At 57.0% G+C, this 18,922-nt stretch overlaps 1 protein-coding gene across 2 annotated transcripts in view; it reads right to left on the bottom strand.

Annotated features, from left to right (window-relative positions):
• LRP4 (LDL receptor related protein 4) overlaps positions 1–18,922 on the bottom strand; it is an 82,132-nt gene that overhangs the window by 42,778 nt on the left and 20,432 nt on the right. For both annotated transcript variants that reach the window (XM_075583801.1, XM_075583800.1), the window contains exons 2-10: positions 17,593–17,739; positions 16,391–16,507; positions 16,129–16,242; positions 11,449–11,565; positions 10,360–10,488; positions 9,920–10,039; positions 8,783–8,908; positions 2,357–2,482; positions 2,048–2,182 (exon numbers count right to left, since the gene is read on the bottom strand). In XM_075583801.1, the coding sequence (XP_075439916.1) occupies positions 2,048–2,182; positions 2,357–2,482; positions 8,783–8,908; positions 9,920–10,039; positions 10,360–10,488; positions 11,449–11,565; positions 16,129–16,242; positions 16,391–16,507; positions 17,593–17,739 (1,131 nt within the window). The remainder of the gene's footprint in view (positions 1–2,047; positions 2,183–2,356; positions 2,483–8,782; positions 8,909–9,919; positions 10,040–10,359; positions 10,489–11,448; positions 11,566–16,128; positions 16,243–16,390; positions 16,508–17,592; positions 17,740–18,922) is intronic.

Raw genomic sequence — 18,922 nt, 5'->3', positions numbered from 1 at the left:
CATGCAGAGTCAGGGGTCAGCCTGCCCACGTGTGGCACGCACATCCCAAAACATGCAGAGTCAGGGGTCAGCCTGCCCACGTGTGACACGCACATCCCAAAACATGCAGAGTCAGGGGTCAGCCTGTCCACGTGTGACACGCACAGCCCAAAACATGCAGAGAGTCAGGGGTCAGCCTGCCCACGTGTGACACGCACATCCCAAAACATGCAGAGTCAGGGGTCAGCCTGCCCACGTGTGACACGCACATCCCAAAACATGCAGAGTCAGGGGTCAGCCTGCCCACGTGTGGCACGCACATCCCAAAACATGCAGAGTCAGGGGTCAGCCTGCCCACGTGTGACACGCACATCCCAAAACATGCAGAGTCAGGGGCCAGCCTGCCCACGTGTGGCACGCACATCCCAAAACATGCAAAGTCAGGGGTCAGCCTGCCCACGTGTGACACGCACATCCCAAAACATGCAGAGTCAGGGGTCAGCCTGCCCACGTGTGACACGTACATCCCAAAACATGCAGAGTCAGGGGTCAGCCTGCACACGTGTGACACGCACATCCCAAAACATGCAGAGAGTCAGGGGTCAGCCTGCCCACGTGTGGCACGCACATCCCAAAACATGCAGAGTCAGGGGTCAGCCTGCCCACGTGTGACACGCACATCCCAAAACATGCAGAGTCAGGGGTCAGCTTGCCCACGTGTGACACGCACATCCCAAAACATGCAGAGAGTCAGGGGTCAGCCTGCCCACGTGTGGCACGCACATCCCAAAACATGCAGAGAGTCAGGGGTCAGCCTGCCCACGTGTGGCACGCACATCCCAAAACATGCAGAGTCAGGGGTCAGCCTGCCCACGTGTGACACGCACATCCCAAAACATGCAGAGTCAGGGGTCAGCCTGCCCACGTGTGGCACGCACATCCCAAAACATGCAGAGTCAGGGGTCAGCCTGCCCACGTGTGACACGCACATCCCAAAACATGCAGAGTCAGGGGCCAGCCTGCCCACGTGTGGCACGCACATCCCAAAACATGCAAAGTCAGGGGTCAGCCTGCCCACGTGTGACACGCACATCCCAAAACATGCAGAGTCAGGGGTCAGCCTGCCCACGTGTGACACGTACATCCCAAAACATGCAGAGTCAGGGGTCAGCCTGCACACGTGTGACACGCACATCCCAAAACATGCAGAGAGTCAGGGGTCAGCCTGCCCACGTGTGGCACGCACATCCCAAAACATGCAGAGTCAGGGGTCAGCCTGCCCACGTGTGACACGCACATCCCAAAACATGCAGAGTCAGGGGTCAGCTTGCCCACGTGTGACACGCACATCCCAAAACATGCAGAGAGTCAGGGGTCAGCCTGCCCACGTGTGGCACGCACATCCCAAAACATGCAGAGAGTCAGGGGTCAGCCTGCCCACGTGTGGCACGCACATCCCAAAACATGCAGAGTCAGGGGTCAGCCTGCCCACGTGTGGCACGCACATCCCAAAACATGCAGAGAGTCAGGGGTCAGCCTGCCCACGTGTGACACGCACATCCCAAAACATGCAGAGTCAGGGGTCAGCCTGCCCACGTGTGGCACGCACATCCCAAAACATGCAGAGTCAGGTGTCAGCCTGCCCACGTGTGGCACGCACATCCCAAAACATGCTGTTTACTTCCGACCACCAGTGTATTGGCCCAGCCCCCATTAACCCCTCGGCTGCAGGGCCGGTGTAAACTGCGCACATGGAAATGAAAGCATTGAAGCCGTCCCACATTATTATGTATGGGGGGACATGAGAGAAATATGAATACCCTTCCCCAAGAATGTCTCCGCCCTTGTGGGCCTTTCTGGCAGCAAAGGGGATATGTATTCGTGATCCCACGGGATAAACCCAAGGCCCAAACCCAACAAGCGTCTCATTAGACCGCGACAGAATGAGACTGAAAATCAGGTACAGCACTACAGGTGAAGAGTGCCAGGATCCCTGCAGACAGCGTTAGGAGTGGGCAGTGACAGGGGTACCCGTTGATAATTTGGGGTTTTGTGTGTGTGTTCTCACCCTGGCACGACCTCCTGTCCTCCATCAATCTGTACCCAGTCTGGCACGTGCACTGCACCAGCCCCCGCACGGTCTGACACTTCTGAGCGCAGCCCCCGTTCTCGTGGTTACAATTCTCCTCCACGGTGCGAGGTCCTGGTGAGGAGGCGAGAGGACGGCGGGGAGCAGCGATCACAAGATGGAAAACGGCAGGGGGGGGAGGGGGTACGGGGTCAAAGAGAGAGAGCGAGAACAGGAAAAACAAGGAAGCAGAGACACATGGGCGCGTGTTGGGGTGCAGGTAGCTCCCCTCCGGGCAGTGACACTCACGGCAGTTTTGCTGAGGATTCTCATCGCTGCCGTCGCCACAGTCATTGACCCCGTTGCATAACTTCCTCTGCCCGATGCAGCGGCCGCTGCTGCAGAGAAACTGGTCCTGAGCACACTGCGGGGTACCTGCCAGGGAGGAGGCGTACAGAGGGGCTCAGGGAGGAGGCGTACAGAGGGGCTCAGGGAGGAGGCGTACAGAGGGGCTCAGGGAGGAGGCGTACAGAGGGGCTCAGGGAGGAGGCGTACAGAGGGGCTCAGGGAGGAGGCGTACAGACAGGCTCAGGGAGGAGGCGCACAGAGGGGCTCAGGGAGGAGGCGTACAGAGGGGCTCAGGGAGGAGGCGTACAGAGGGGCTCAGGGAGGAGGCATACAGAGGGGCTCAGGGAGGAGGTGTAGAGGGGCTCAGGGAGGAGGCGTACAGAGGGGCTCAGGGAGGAGGCGTACAGAGGGGCTCAGGGAGGAGGCATGCAGAGGGGCTCAGGGAGGAGGCGTGCAGAGGGGCTCAGGGAGGAGGCGTGCAGAGGGGCTCAGGGAGGAGGCGTACAGAGGGGCTCAGGGAGGAGGCGCACAGAGGGGCTCAGGGAGGAGGCGCACAGAGGGGCTCAGGGAGGAGGCATACAGAGGGGCTCAGGGAGGAGGCGTACAGAGGGGCTCAGGGAGGAGGCGTACAGAGGGGCTCAGGGAGGAGGCGTACAGAGGGGCTCAGGGAGGAGGCATACAGAGGGGCTCAGGGAGGAGGCATACATAGGGGCTCAGGGAGGAGGCGTACAGAGGGGCTCAGGGAGGAGGCATACATAGGGGCTCACGGAGGAGGCGTGCAGGGGGCTCAGGGAAGGCGTGACTTCAGCACACACCGCGGGGCTCTCGGTTTAAACACACACCGCGGGGCTCTCGGTTTAAACACACACCGCGGGGCTCTCGGCTTACACACACCACGGGGCTCTCGGCTTACACACACCACGGGGCTCTCGGCTTACACACACCACGAGGCTCTCGGCTTACACACACACCGCGGAGCCCTCGGCTTACACACACACCGCGGAGCCCTCGGCTTACACACACAGCGGGGCTCTCGGCTTACACACACCACGGGGCTCTCGGCTTACACACACCACGGGGCTCTCGGCTTACACACACCACGAGGCTCTCGGCTTACACACACACCGCGGAGCCCTCGGCTTACACACACCACGGGGCTCTCGGCTTACACACACCACGAGGCTCTCGGCTTACACACACACCGCGGAGCCCTCGGCTTACACACACAGCGGGGCTCTCGGCTTACACACACCGCGGGGCTCTCGGCTTACACACACACCGAGGCTCTCGGCTTACACACACACACACCGCGGGGCTCTCGGCTTGCACACACCGTGGGGCTCTTGGCTTACACACACACCGAGGCTCTCGGCTTACACACACACACACCGCGGGGCTCTCGGCTTGCACACGCCGCGGGGCTCTCGGCTTGCACATACCGCAGGGCTCTCGGCTTACACACACACCGAGGCTCTCGGCTTGCACATACCGCAGGGCTCTCGGCTTACACACACACCGAGGCCCTCAGCTTACACACACACACCGGGGGGCTCTCGGCTTACACACACCACGGGGCTTTCGGCTTACACACACAGCGGGGCTCTCGGCTTACACACACCACGGGGCTCTCGGCTTACACACACACACCGCGGAGCCCTCGGCTTACACACACAGCGGGGCTCTCGGCTTACACACACCGCGGGGCTCTTGGCTTACACACACACCGAGGCTCTCGGCTTACACACACACACCGCGGGGCTCTCGGCTTGCACACACCGTGGGGCTCTTGGCTTACACACACACCGAGGCTCTCGGCTTACACACACACACCGCGGGGCTCTCGGCTTGCACACGCCGCGGGGCTCTCGGCTTGCACATACCGCAGGGCTCTCGGCTTACACACACACCGAGGCTCTCGGCTTGCACATACCGCAGGGCTCTCGGCTTACACACACACCGAGGCCCTCAGCTTACACACACACACCGGGGGGCTCTCGGCTTACACACACACCGAGGCCCTCAGCTTACACACACACACCGGGGGGCTCTCGGCTTACACACACACCGAGGCTCTCGGCTTACACACACACCGCGGGGCTCTCGGCTTACACACACAGCGGGCTCAGGCGTGACTTCAGCAAACATGGGCTCGCGGGGAGCATGACTTCTACATACACACGGGGGGGAGACACGACCCCCCCACACATAGGGGCAGAGGTTTAACTCGGCGTGTCCGCTCAGGAGACACGACCCCCCACACATAGGGGCAGAGGTTTAACTCGGCGTGTCCGCTCAGGAGACACGACCCCCCACACATAGGGGCAGAGGTTTAACTCGGCGTGTCCGCTCAGGAGACACGACCCCCCACACATAGGGGCAGAGGTTTAACTCGGCGTGTCCACTCAGGAGACACGACCCCCCCACACATAGGGGCAGAGGTTTAACTCGGCGTGTCCGCTCAGGAGACACGCCCCCCCCCCCACACATAGGGGCAGAGGTTTAACTCGGCGTGTCCGCTCAGGAGACACGGCCCCCCCCCCCACACATAGGGGCAGAGGTTTAACTCGGCGTGTCCGCTCAGGAGACACGGCCCCCCCACACATAGGGGCAGAGGTTTAACTCGGCGTGTCCGCTCAGGAGACACGACCCCCCCACACATAGGGGCAGAGGTTTAACTCGGCGTGTCCGCTCAGGAGACACGGCCCCCCACACATAGGGGCAGAGGTTTAACTCAGCGTGTCCGCTCAGGAGACACGGCCCCCCACACATAGGGGCAGAGGTTTAACTCGGCGTGTCCACTCAGGAGACACGACCCCCCCACACATAGGGGCAGAGGTTTAACTCGGCGTGTCCGCTCAGGAGACACGGCCCCCCACACATAGGGGCAGAGGTTTAACTCAGCGTGTCCACTCAGGAGACACGACCCCCCCACACATAGGGGCAGAGGTTTAACTCGGCTTGTCCGCTCAGGAGACACGGCCCCCCACACATAGGGGCAGAGGTTTAACTCGGCGTGTCCACTCAGGAGACACGACCCCCCCACACATAGGGGCAGAGGTTTAACTCGGCGTGTCCGCTCAGGAGACACGGCCCCCCACACATAGGGGCAGAGGTTAACTCGGCGTGTCCGCTCAGGAGACACGGCCCCCCACACATAGGGGCAGAGGTTTAACTCGGCGTGTCCGCTCAGGAGACACGGCCCCCCACACATAGGGGCAGAGGTTTAACTCGGCGTGTCCGCTCAGGAGACACGACCCCCCCACACATAGGGGCAGAGGTTTAACTCGGCGTGTCCGCTCAGGAGACACGGCCCCCCACACATAGGGGCAGAGCTTTAACTCGGCGTGTCCGCTCAGGAGACACGACCCCCCACACATAGGGGCAGAGGTTTAACTCGGCGTGTCCGCTCAGGAGACACGACCCCCCCACACATAGGGGCAGAGGTTTAACTCGGCGTGTCCGCTCAGGAGACACGGCCCCCCACACATAGGGGCAGAGGTTTAACTCAGCGTGTCCGCTCAGGAGACACGGCCCCCCACACATAGGGGCAGAGGTTTAACTCGGCGTGTCCACTCAGGAGACACGACCCCCCACACATAGGGGCAGAGGTTTAACTCGGCGTGTCCGCTCAGGAGACACGACCCCCCCACACATAGGGGCAGAGGTTTAACTCGGCGTGTCCGCTCAGGAGACACGGCCCCCCACACATAGGGGCAGAGGTTTAACTCGGCGTGTCCGCTCAGGAGACACGGCCCCCCACACATAGGGGCAGAGGTTTAACTCAGCGTGTCCACTCAGGAGACACGACCCCCCCACACATAGGGGCAGAGGTTTAACTCGGCTTGTCCGCTCAGGAGACACGGCCCCCCACACATAGGGGCAGAGGTTTAACTCGGCGTGTCCACTCAGGAGACACGACCCCCCCACACATAGGGGCAGAGGTTTAACTCGGCGTGTCCGCTCAGGAGACACGGCCCCCCACACATAGGGGCAGAGGTTAACTCGGCGTGTCCGCTCAGGAGACACGGCCCCCCACACATAGGGGCAGAGGTTTAACTCGGCGTGTCCGCTCAGGAGACACGGCCCCCCACACATAGGGGCAGAGGTTTAACTCGGCGTGTCCGCTCAGGAGACACGACCCCCCCACACATAGGGGCAGAGGTTTAACTCGGCGTGTCCGCTCAGGAGACACGGCCCCCCACACATAGGGGCAGAGCTTTAACTCGGCGTGTCCGCTCAGGAGACACGACCCCCCACACATAGGGGCAGAGGTTTAACTCGGCGTGTCCGCTCAGGAGACACGGCCCCCCCACACATAGGGGCAGAGGTTTAACTCGGCGTGTCCGCTCAGGAGACACGACCCCCCCACACATAGGGGCAGAGGTTTAACTCGGCGTGTCCGCTCAGGAGACACGACCCCCCACACATAGGGGCAGAGGTTTAACTCGGCGTGTCCGCTCAGGAGACACGACCCCCCCACACATAGGGGCAGAGGTTTAACTCGGCGTGTCCGCTCAGGAGACACGACCCCCCCACACATAGGGGCAGAGGTTTAACTCGGCGTGTCCGCTCAGGAGACACGACCCCCCACACATAGGGGCAGAGGTTTAACTCGGCATGTCCGCTCAGGTGACACGATCCCCCACACATAGGGGTAGAGGTTTAACTCGGCGTGTCCACTCAGGAGACACGGCCCCCCACACATAGGGGCAGAGGTTTAACTCGGCATGTCCGCTCAGGTGACACGATCCCCCACACATAGGGGTAGAGGTTTAACTCGGCGTGTCCGCTCAGGAGACACGGCGCCCCCCCCCCCACACATAGGGGCAGAGGTTTAACTCGGCGTGTCCGCTCAGGAGACACGGCCCCCCACACATAGGGGCAGAGGTTTAACTCGGCGTGTCCGCTCAGGAGACACGGCCCCCCCCCCACACATAGGGGCAGAGGTTTAACTCGGCGTGTCCGCTCAGGAGACACGGCCCCCCCCCCACACATAGGGGCAGAGGTTTAACTCGGCGTGTCCGCTCAGGAGACACGACCCCCCACACATAGGGGCAGAGGTTTAACTCGGCGTGTCCGCTCAGGTGACACGCCCCCCCCCCCCCCCCACACATAGGGGCAGAGGTTTAACTCGGCGTGTCCGCTCAGGAGACACGACCCCCCCACACATAGGGGCAGAGGTTTAACTCGGCGTGTCCGCTCAGGAGACACGGCCCCCCCCCCCCACACATAGGGGCAGAGGTTTAACTCGGCGTGTCCGCTCAGGAGACACGGCCCCCCCCCCACACATAGGGGCAGAGGTTTAACTCGGCGTGTCCGCTCAGGAGACACGACCCCCCCACACATAGGGGCAGAGGTTTAACTCGGCGTGTCCGCTCAGGAGACACGACCCCCCCCCACACATAGGGGCAGAGGTTTAACTCGGCGTGTCCGCTCAGGAGACACGGCCCCCCCACACATAGGGGCAGAGGTTTAACTCGGCGTGTCCGCTCAGGAGACACGACCCCCCCACACATAGGGGCAGAGGCTTAACTCGGCGTGTCCGCTCAGGAGACACGACCCCCCACACATAGGGGCAGAGGTTTAACTCGGCGTGTCCGCTCAGGAGACACGGCCCCCCACACATAGGGGCAGAGGTTTAACTCGGCGTGTCCGCTCAGGAGACACGGCCCCCCCACACATAGGGGCAGAGGTTTAACTCGGCGTGTCCGCTCAGGAGACACGGCCCCCCACACATAGGGGCAGAGGTTTAACTCGGCGTGTCCGCTCAGGAGACACGGCCCCCCCACACATAGGGGCAGAGGTTTAACTCGGCGTGTCCGCTCAGGAGACACGGCCCCCCCCCCACACATAGGGGCAGAGGTTTAACTCGGCGTGTCCGCTCAGGAGACACGACCCCCCCACACACATAGGGGCAGAGGTTTAACTCGGCGTTTCCGCTCAGGAGACACGGCCCCCCCACACATAGGGGCAGAGGTTTAACTCGGCGTGTCCGCTCAGGAGACACGCCCCCCCCCCCCCACACATAGGGGCAGAGGTTTAACTCGGCGTGTCCGCTCAGGAGACACGGCCCCCCCACACATAGGGGCAGAGGTTTAACTCGGCTTGTCCGCTCAGGTGACACGATCCCCCACACATAGGGGCAGAGGTTTAACTCGGTGTGTCCGCTCAGGAGACACGACCCCCCACACATAGGGGCAGAGGTTTAACTCGGCGTGTCCGCTCAGGAGACACGACCCCCCACACATAGGGGCAGAGGTTTAACTCGGCGTGTCCGCTCAGGAGACACGGCCCCCCCACACATAGGGGCAGAGGTTTAACTCGGCGTGTCCGCTCAGGAGACCAGCTCACACAGGACAATGTACAACTCCCTCCCCTCTCTCTCACCGGTTTTCTCACAGGCACTCTCATCGCTGTTATCCGAGCAGTCGTCCTCGCCGTCACAGCGCCACGAGAGTCGGACGCAGCGCCCCGAGCTGCAGCGGAACTGGTCCGCCGTACAGACGGAGGTCGCTAGGGGAGTGAGTAGTAGAACACGCATCACGAGCTTCATAAATACACGTGTACAGTGTGCAGAGCAGGACCCTCCGGCTTCAAATGGGTTAACCCAGGGGCTCTCAACTCCAGTCCTCAAGACCCCCCCAACAGGTCAGGTTTTCAGGGTATCCCTGCTTCAGCACAGGTGGCTCAATCAGTCCCTGCTTCAGCACAGGTGGATCAGAGGCTCAGCCTTTGACTGAGCCCCTGATTGATCCACCTGTGCTGAAGCTGGGATACCCTGAAAACTTGACCTGTTGGGGGGGGCGGGGGGGCGGGGGTTGGGGACTGAAGTTGCGCGCCCCTGGGTTAAACGTTTTTAGCACAAACCTAATTAAGAAAAGGCCTGCACAAGACACCAGCTGTAATTCCACATCCTGCCTGTACCACACGTAGGGTACAAAGCGCCAGGGAAAGATTTCGCGTGCTCGGATTGGTTGTTACAGATTCTGCTTCAGCACAGAGTTCATTATTCCGATCTCCACCAATTCTGAGCGAAATCTAGAAATATTTCAGGTGTTTTTTTTTAAGCCTAATTACACAAATAATTTTATAGTTAATGGCGCTATTAAAGTTGTAATTCCCGTTAGAAACGCGCGGTTCATTGTAAATAGAAAGTGCTAGAAATGACCAGACTGTTGTAAATAAGAACCAACAGGTGGGGAGGGGGGAGTGTACCCCCCCTCTAAACATTAACGGGTCTCTCATGCTGACTGTAATAATTAAGCGGACAGGTGTACGAGAGCAGGCGAATGCTCGGTGACTCGCCCGGAGGAGAGACGCCAAAGACGTGATAGAAACTGGCTGACGATACAGTAACAGCGTTAGTGTTTTAATAAACAAAGTGGGAATTTACAAAATCTGCAGAAACAGAATGGAATATTTAAACGAGGAACGTGCTGTGTTATGTATGAAGGAGAACGTAACGTACAAGATTCTATCATTTCCAATAAAAAGATAAGAAACCGCGCGGCTTGTGAAACTCACTGCAATTCCGCTCGTCGGATTGATCGTCGCAGTCCGAGTCGCCGTCACAGCGCCAGCCAGAGTTGATGCACAGGCCGCTGTTACACATAAACTCGCCCGACCTGCAGGGCTGGTGAGAGGCTGGAAGACAGCAAGGGGTTAATATGGAAGGAGTGGGGTGTAAGACATAGGAGTGGAACGGGCATGACAAGGCAGGTGACAAACTACAACACACAGGCCGGTGACAAAGTCACAAGGAGCTCCGGTCCCAGCAGGGTATAGGGTGAGAAGGGGACACAGCCAGACAATGACAGAATACAGGAGACACTGGGTGGGACATGGCAGGACATGGTGCAAAGCAATGACGGCAGTAACCGGCGTGAGGGCTAAGCAGGTGAAAACAGACACACGGAATGGGCAGGTGACAGGTGCCCGGGTAATCAGGCGACAGCCGCACTTACAACAGTCGGACTCGTCGGACCAGTCCCCGCAGTCATCGTCCCCATCGCAGTGATAAATGTCCAAGATGCAGCGTCCGTACGCACACTGAAACTCCTCCACACTGCAGCTGGGGGCTGGGACGTCCGAGGCTGTGGGGGGCAACAGAGGGCAGGTCGCAGGGCAAGAAGAGCGAGTAGTCCACTGAACCACCCTCCAGTGCCATGGTCAGCCCTCCCAGTAAAAATCCATTGAAGATCCTGAGAAGGTCGTAATCACCGACCTCTCCAGCGGCATTCAACCGCTGGACAGTTTGCAGGCGAGTCCCAACCCGCACGGAGCTGCCAGAGGGGCAGCTCAAGAAACGGGGTCACGTTTCCAAAACCAGAGATTAAACCCTTCGGTGCTGATGGGCTAGCAACCCAAAAGCACCGAACGTGAAAAATAACAGTTTGTAAACGGGTCAGGTGGGGCAGGAGGGGTTTTGGGCGAGCTTCGGGTCAGGGAGGGCAGGAGGAGTTCGGGGCGAGCTTCGGGTCAGGGAGGGCGGTTCTGCAGCCCGGAGCCAAGCTTTAAAAAGTCACAACAAGATTCAACCCTTGGGCCGCCTCCAACCCCTCCCAAAACACATTAGTTTTGCCTCTTGCACCCCTCTTCTGTATTCAGTGTGCAAAGGTTTGGATCCCCCCCAAAATCCAATGTGATGAAGTATCTCACAGTGGAAAGGATATTGCCACAGGGGAACGCCCTCCTCTCCAGCACTCCTCTGTCTGTCGTTCTATGGCAGGGCGGCCAACTCCAGTTCTCAAGGGCCACTAACAGGTCAGGTTATCCGGATATCCCTGCTTCAGCACAGGTAGCTCAATCAGTGGCTCAGTCAAAGAATTCACCACCTGTGCTGAAGCAGAGATATCCTCAAGAGCAACCAACAGGTCAGGTTTCCAGGACTGGAGTTAGCCACCCCTGCATCTCCAGGTGTGTATATCCTTCCAATCACTGAGCCCCCCCCCCCCCCCCCCATATGCAAGTCTTCTGCGCCCACCCCCACCCTGGGAAACAGCTTTAACCCCTCGAAGGCTGGAGGGTCCTTCCTCTACCCCCAGGACACTTACGGCAGGATTCTTCATCCGACCCGTCCTTGCAGTCAGTGTCTCCATCACAGAACCAGTGCTCGGCGATGCAGCTCCCGTCTGTGCAGCCAAACTCCTTCTCTGAGCACTTCCTCATGTCTGTGAGGGGGGGGGGGAGGCGTGAGAGCAGGGACGCCACGCTCACCAACAACATCTCGTGTAAAAGGGCACACTCACGGGGTGTCCGTCTAGTACCCCAAGGCCCGATACTTCTCCCCAAGTAATAACTTTACAGCATGGGATAATAGGCGGGAATGTATAGACAAGCTACAATAATAAGGGGCCCGCTTGCTGCGATGAAACTATCCGTCTGTATCCTCTGCGGAACGATCTGAATAGATTGTGTATATTTTTATGCATCGCTACACTGTTTCCTTGTACACTTATTCCACTCACTGTTCGGTATATACACTTACTGTTTACTATGCAACAATACTGGTGCAATTTGGTGCCAACAGTTCCCGCGGTTTCCTGGAAGGCGGCGGGGGGGGGACAGGGGTTATTAACGTCTTTTCATTCTGTTTACATCTCGAAAAAATTAGCGACCAAAAGGGCGATCTTATTAATAAACCTTTTTTTTCACCATTCAGTCGACGTGAGTTTCTGCGGTTTTTATCCCTTCTATGAAGTTATGCTCACTTGCGTACTCACTGGGAAGCATACTCGCTCACTTCCTGTGTGCTCACTGGAAAGCACACTCGCTCACTTCCCTCGTGTACTCACTGGAATGCACACTCGCTCACTTCCTGTGTGCTCACTGGAAAGCACACTCGCTCATTTCCCTCGTGTACTCACTGGAAAGCACACTCGCTCACTTCCCACGTGTGCTCACTGGAAAGCACACTCGCTCACTTCCCTCGTGTGCTCACTGGAAAGCACACTCGCTCACTTCCCTCGTGTGCTCACTGGAAAGCACACTCGCTCCCTTCCCTCGTGTGCTCACTGGAAAGCACACTCGCTCCCTTCCCTCGTGTGCTCACTGGAAAGCACACTCGTTCCCTTCCCTCGTGTGCTCACTGGAAAGCACACTCGCTCCCTTCCCTCGTGTGCTCACTGGCAAGCACACTCGCTCCCTTCCTTCGTGTACTCACTGGAAAGCACACACACTCACTTCCCTTCTCTACTCACTGGAATGCACATTCGCTCACTTCCCTCGTGTGCACACTGGAAAGCACATTCGCTCACTTCCCTCGTGTACTCATTGGAAAGCACACTCACTCACTTCCCTTGTGTACTCACTGGAAAGCACACTCGCTCACTTCCCTCGTGTGCTCACTGGAAAGCACACTCGCTCACTTCCCTCGTGTGCTCACTGGAAAGCACACTCACTCACTTCCCTCGTGTGCTCACTGGAAAGCACACTCACTCACTTCCCTTGTGTACTCACCGGAAAGCACACTCGCTCACTTCCCTTGTGTACTCACTGGAAAGCACACTCACTCACTTCCCTCGTGTACTCACTGGAAAGCACACTCGCTCACTTCCCTCGTGTACTCACTGGAATGCACATTCGCTCACTTCCCTCGTGTGCTCACTGGAAAGCACACTCGCTCACTTCCCTCGTGTACTCACTGGAAAGCACATTCGCGCACTTCCCTCATGTGCTCACTGGAAAGCACACTCACTCACTTCCCTCGTGTGCTCACTGGAAAGCACACTCACTCACTTCCCTTGTGTACTCACCGGAAAGCACACTCGCTCACTTCCCTTGTGTACTCACTGGAAAGCACACTCACTCACTTCCCTCATGTACTCACTGGAAAGCACACTCGCTCACTTCCCTCGTGTACTCACTGGAATGCACATTCGCTCACTTCCCTCGTGTGCTCACTGGAAAGCACACTCGCTAACTTCCCTCGTGTACTCACTGGAAAGCACACTCGCGCACTTCCCTCGTGTGCTCACTGGAAAGCACACTCGCTCACTTCCCTCGTGTGCTCACTGCAAAGCACACTCGCTCACTTCCCTCGTGTACTCACTGGAAAGCACACTCTCTCACTTCCCTCGTGTGCTCACTGCAAAGCACACTCGCTCACTTCCCTCGTGTGCTCACTGCAAAGCGCACTGGCTTGTCATGCGTGTGGAATAATCAGGCTGAGAGCAGTGATGTGCCACTAGAGGGCAGTGTCCTCCTCCTGACCGCTGCTCTCAGACAGATCATTCCATTAAAGGTTTAAAAACCCAAACCTGCACAGCCCCCGTTTACAATCCCCAAGAGCGGAAAACATAAGAAGAGGAACAAACCGATGTGGGGTTTCTTACACACCATCAGAACCCATGCAACGCGTCTCCCTGCCTCTGATAAGCTTAGGCTGGGGCCATGGTGCAGCAGACCGTGCGGAGGCGTTCGCACGCGGAGCCATCAGACTGGCGTAAGGCAGTGTTCGCGTCCATGCGGCGGGCGCGTGCGAGCGCTGCACAAGAAATCAGTTCAAACTGATTTCTTGGCGCGACAGGCCGGTCACGTGAGCGGTTCACCCAATGAGGGCGAACCAGATCCGTGACGCCCCTAGGAACGCCCCCCACGGCCCATCCACCATGGCCGGAGAAAGCCCCCCCGCTTCAGGCGGGTCACTTGCCAGCCCCCGCGCGGGCGAAGGCGCCATGGCCCCAGCCTAACACCTCAAAGCAGCAAAACATGTGAAATCTTATATCTTTTTTCTAAATAAATCAGTTCTGTAGTATTAGATAGTGAGTTTTTGTTTGTTTTTATTCAACTACTAATGCAATTTTTAATTAATTTTAACGCTTCCTTTGTAACACTTTCCTGTTTGTGATCATTTGTTGCCAATGTTCCCAGCAGTTTGAGCTGCAAGCTGTAACAGTATATAATGTTTCTGTAATAACATAAGGGGATACATTGTAGCTGCCGCGTTACACTGACTATAGCAGACATTAAGTTAGGCCGCGATTATAGTTGCGGCGTACGCACAACATCACGTGCCGCGAGAACAAATGTGTGTTCCTCAATAAGGCCGCCCATATTTGAGCGTGAGCGCTGCAGAGCGATTTTAGAAAATACAAATTAATTTGTTTTTTTTTCGTGTCACGTGAGCTGAACCGCTCAGCCAATGAGGGCAAAGCAGCCTGGTGACTCCCCCGCCATGCCCCCGCGACATCACGCACGCACACAATCAGTGTTTTTACACATTCATCCCAGGAGCACCAAACGATTGCCAGTTTAGGTAAGAATGTACAATTATACATCGTCACACGCTTTACATATAAACGAAAACAGTTGGAAAGCAGTACTGCTGCTAAACCCCTGCCCCCCCCTTTCCTACTGATGCTTGGACGCACACGTGCACACGTGCACACACACACACACACACACACACACACACACACACACACACGCACCCTTTCATCCATTTATTGCCCCGCCTGTTTATTTACCCTTCCCTCTGCCACTCTCTCTACCTTATCTGGCTTGGGCCCACACCCACAAGCTTTAGCCTTTACTCCAGTTCATTTAAAGCAGCCGTCCAAGCTGCCGTGTTTTTATTTTATTTAATTTTTCCCCTTCAATATGTGCATCAATAGAATCCACACACTGATTAGTAATTAGCCAAGTTGCCGATTGATCGGCAAAGATTCAGCTCAGGGGTTCACTAAATGGCTGTCAGTGCAGCAGAAGAGGACCAAAGATGCAAAGTTCTGTGGGGAAGATCATGTGACCAGGCAGTCACTAGATACAATTGGTGCACTGCTAGAGAGAGTGCAGGGCTCAAAAAGGGGTGTGCCAGAGGCTGTTTCATTAGAGGAAGGGGATGTGACTTTGTAAATGGTTGCTATAGAAACAAAAAATGCTTGTTACATTATAATACGTTAAAAATGACAGTTTTTTTTAATGCTACGAGTATTTTTTCATAGTACAGCGCGCTCGCGCGGCTCCTCCTTTACCCCGCGCTCCTCCTTTACCCCGCGCTCCTCCTTTACCCCGCGCTCCTCCTTTACCCCGCGCTCGCGCGGCTCCTCCTTTACCGCGCGGCTCCTCCTTTACCCCGCGCTCGCGCAGCTCCTCCTTTACCCCGCGCTCCTCCTTTACCCCGCGCTCGCGCGGCTCCTCCTTTACACCGCGCTCGCGCCGCTCCTCCTTTACCCCGCGCTCGCGCGGCTCCCCCTTTACCCCGCGCTCGCGCGGCTCCCCCTTTACCCCGCGCTCGCGCGGCTCCCCCGGCTCCCCCTTTACCCGCGCTCGCGCCGCTCATCCTTTACCCCGCGCTCGCGCCGCTCCTCCTTTACACCGCACTCGCGCCGCTCCTCCTTTACACCGCGCTCGCGCGGCTCCCCCTTTACCCCGCGCTCGCGCGGCTCCTCCTTTACCCCGCGCTCGCGCGGCTCCTCCTTTACCCCGCGCTCGCGCGGCTCCTCCTTTACCCCGCGCTCGCGCGGCTCCCCCTTTACCCCGCGCTCGCACGGCTCCCCCTTTACCCCGCGCTCGCACGGCTCCCCCTTTACCCCGCGCTCGCGCAGCTCCTCCTTTACCCCGCGCTCGCGCAGCTGGCCCGGCGCGGTGTTTCTGGGTGTATTAGGAGCAGATTGGTGGTTGTGTTTATTCCTATGCAGGGATAATAAGGAGGGACCCCCGGGTGTCTCAGTACCCCCCTCCCTCCCTGGGTGAGCCGAGTGGGGAGAAGGGGGGACTGGCTGTGTTCTTACCGCACTGCTCGTCGCTGTTGTCTCCGCAATCGTTGTCACCGTCACAGTGCCACAGGCTGCGGATGCAGTATCCATTCTGACAGGAGAACTCGTCCTCCTCACATTCCCGGGGAGCTGCGGGGGGGGGGGGGGAGAGACAGAGGTCACCTAGGGACCCCACCACATCCCAACCTGTGACCCAGTCACACAGGCTCTGCTCAACCCTCTACCAGAACCAGCTCTCGCGGCAGAGGCTCTGCGCCCACCCCGGGCCAGAACTCACGGCAGTCCTGCTCGTCAGAGTCGTCCTCGCAGTCATTGTCTCCGTCGCACACCCACGAGCGGCGGACACACTTCCCGTTGTCACAGTGAAAATCCAGCGGTGAGCAGGTGGGCAGCACTGGGGGTTAGAGACAGATGTGAGTTACACACACACACAACACAACACACAACATACCAGCCATATGTATATCCTGACACACACACACCAGCCATATGTATATCCTGACAAACACACACAACACACCAGCCATATGTATATCCTGACACACACACACACACACACACACACACACACACACACAACACACCAGCCATATATATATCCTGACACACACACACACACACACACACACACACACACACACACCAGCCATATGTATATCCTGACACACACACACACACAACACACCAGCCATATGTATATCCTGACATACACACACACACACAACCAGCCATATATATATATATCCTGACACACACACACACACACACACAAAACTAGCCAAGTGTATATCCTGACACACACACACATAACCAGCCATATGTATATCCTGACACACACATAACCAGCCATATGTATATCCTGACACACACAACCAGCCATACGTATATCCTGACACACACACACAACCAGCCATATGTATATCCTGACACACACAACCAGCCATATGTATATCCTGACACACACACACACAACCAGCCATGTGTATATCCTGACACACACAACCAGCCATATGTATATCCTGACACACACACACACACACAAAACTAGCCATGTGTATATCCTGACACACACACACACATACACACACAACGAGCCATATGTATATCCTGACACACACACACACAACCAGCCATGTGTATATCCTGACACACACAACGAGCCATATGTATATCCTGACACACACACACACACACAAAACTAGCCATGTGTATATCCTGACACACACACACACAACGAGCCATATGTATATCCTGACACACACACACACAACCAGCCATGTGTATATCCTGACACACACAACCAGCCATACGTATATCCTGACACACACATAACCAGCCATATGAATATCCTGACACACACATAACCAGCCATATGAATATCCTGACACACACAACCAGCCATATGTATATCCTGACACACACACACACACAACCAGCCATATGTACACCCTGACACACTTTCAGTGTGGGGCAACTTACTGCAGCCATCTTCATCGCTGTGATCCCCACAGTCATTGTCACCGTCACACTGCCACTGCGCTGGGATACATGTACACTCGCCAAACGCGCTGACTGCGCAGGTGAAGTGATTGCGCCCGCAGGAGCACTCTGATGAGCTGGAGAACCCTGAGAGAGACATGAGGGGGGTAAGAGAAGCGCCGGGCAGGCCCCACGCCTACAAACACTACCTAGCAAACAAGCGCCCTACGCAAAAGGCAGAGCTCAGATACAGCGTCAGCGCAGCGAGGCATTGAGGGGCCATCCTCTGGCAGCTCCTGTGGTGATCAAATGTATTAATTAGGGGGTTCGCTGAACAAATATCTTCTAGCGGGGGATTTACAATGTAAAAAAGGTCGGTTTGGGAAGCGGTGACCCCACAAACAGCACACTCCCCAAATTAGACACATAGACGCATCGGTCCCAGAGGGATGTACGCTACGTCTACATGTTGGGCTAAATAAACCTCCCAACTTATACTCTGTAATGTATTTACCCCATCAGTGTCAGACACGAACAGACAGGGGATAAGGAAAGGGGGCCCCCATAGTGTGCGGGGTGCCGGAGCAGCAGCTCCCCATGCAGCAGCCTGGCGGTCACTGTCTGCCATACTCTGCCCCCCTCCCGTCAGCACCCCGAGCGGAGGAGGGAGCTGCAGAGTCCCCGGACCTCACCCACGGTAAGGTGATGTGTGAGGGTGCAAGAGAGAGGGGTCTCTCACCTACTCCAGAGCAGCCCTCCTCCTGCGCCGCTGCGTCGCCATGGCGACCCGACGTCAAAGGACGCCGCAACATCACACGCCAATGCAACGTCACAACACTGCAGGAGGAGGTTCGCCTCGAGGGAAGGCCCCAAAACCTTGCTACGCAGGGGCCCCAGAGGGTCTTAATCTGGCTCTGGGGCTGCTGTAGTGTAATGTTGTAAAGCACTGTATACATTGTTGGTGCTAAATAAAGAAACATTATACATATATACAGGAGAGACATTATTGAAATAACCTTTTTTTGTTGCAGCAATAATCTTGGGAAGTATAAATAAAAATAATCATAAAAAAAAAAGATTTTCCAATTTTTCTATGGCGCTCGTGTTTGAATTGCACTGTAGTTCAGACTTTAACCCCAGAGGCACCGCACCCACACAATACACACACACACACACAACACACACGATTCTGCTCTCTATTCTCTGTGCAGAAGAAGAAATTCAAAGGGCCAAACATAACATTAATTAATCAACTTTGACCCAGTATCTTGATATATGTAGTGGCCGAGAGAGAGCGCGACGAGAGAGAGAACGCAGAGAGAGCGCGCCG

This window comes from Ascaphus truei, unplaced genomic scaffold (assembly GCF_040206685.1).
Source record: "Ascaphus truei isolate aAscTru1 unplaced genomic scaffold, aAscTru1.hap1 HAP1_SCAFFOLD_380, whole genome shotgun sequence".
Classification (NCBI taxonomy): Eukaryota; Metazoa; Chordata; class Amphibia; order Anura; family Ascaphidae; genus Ascaphus; species Ascaphus truei.
The sequence above is the reverse complement of the archived record's forward strand: the minus strand, read 5'-3'. Positions and strand labels throughout refer to the sequence as shown.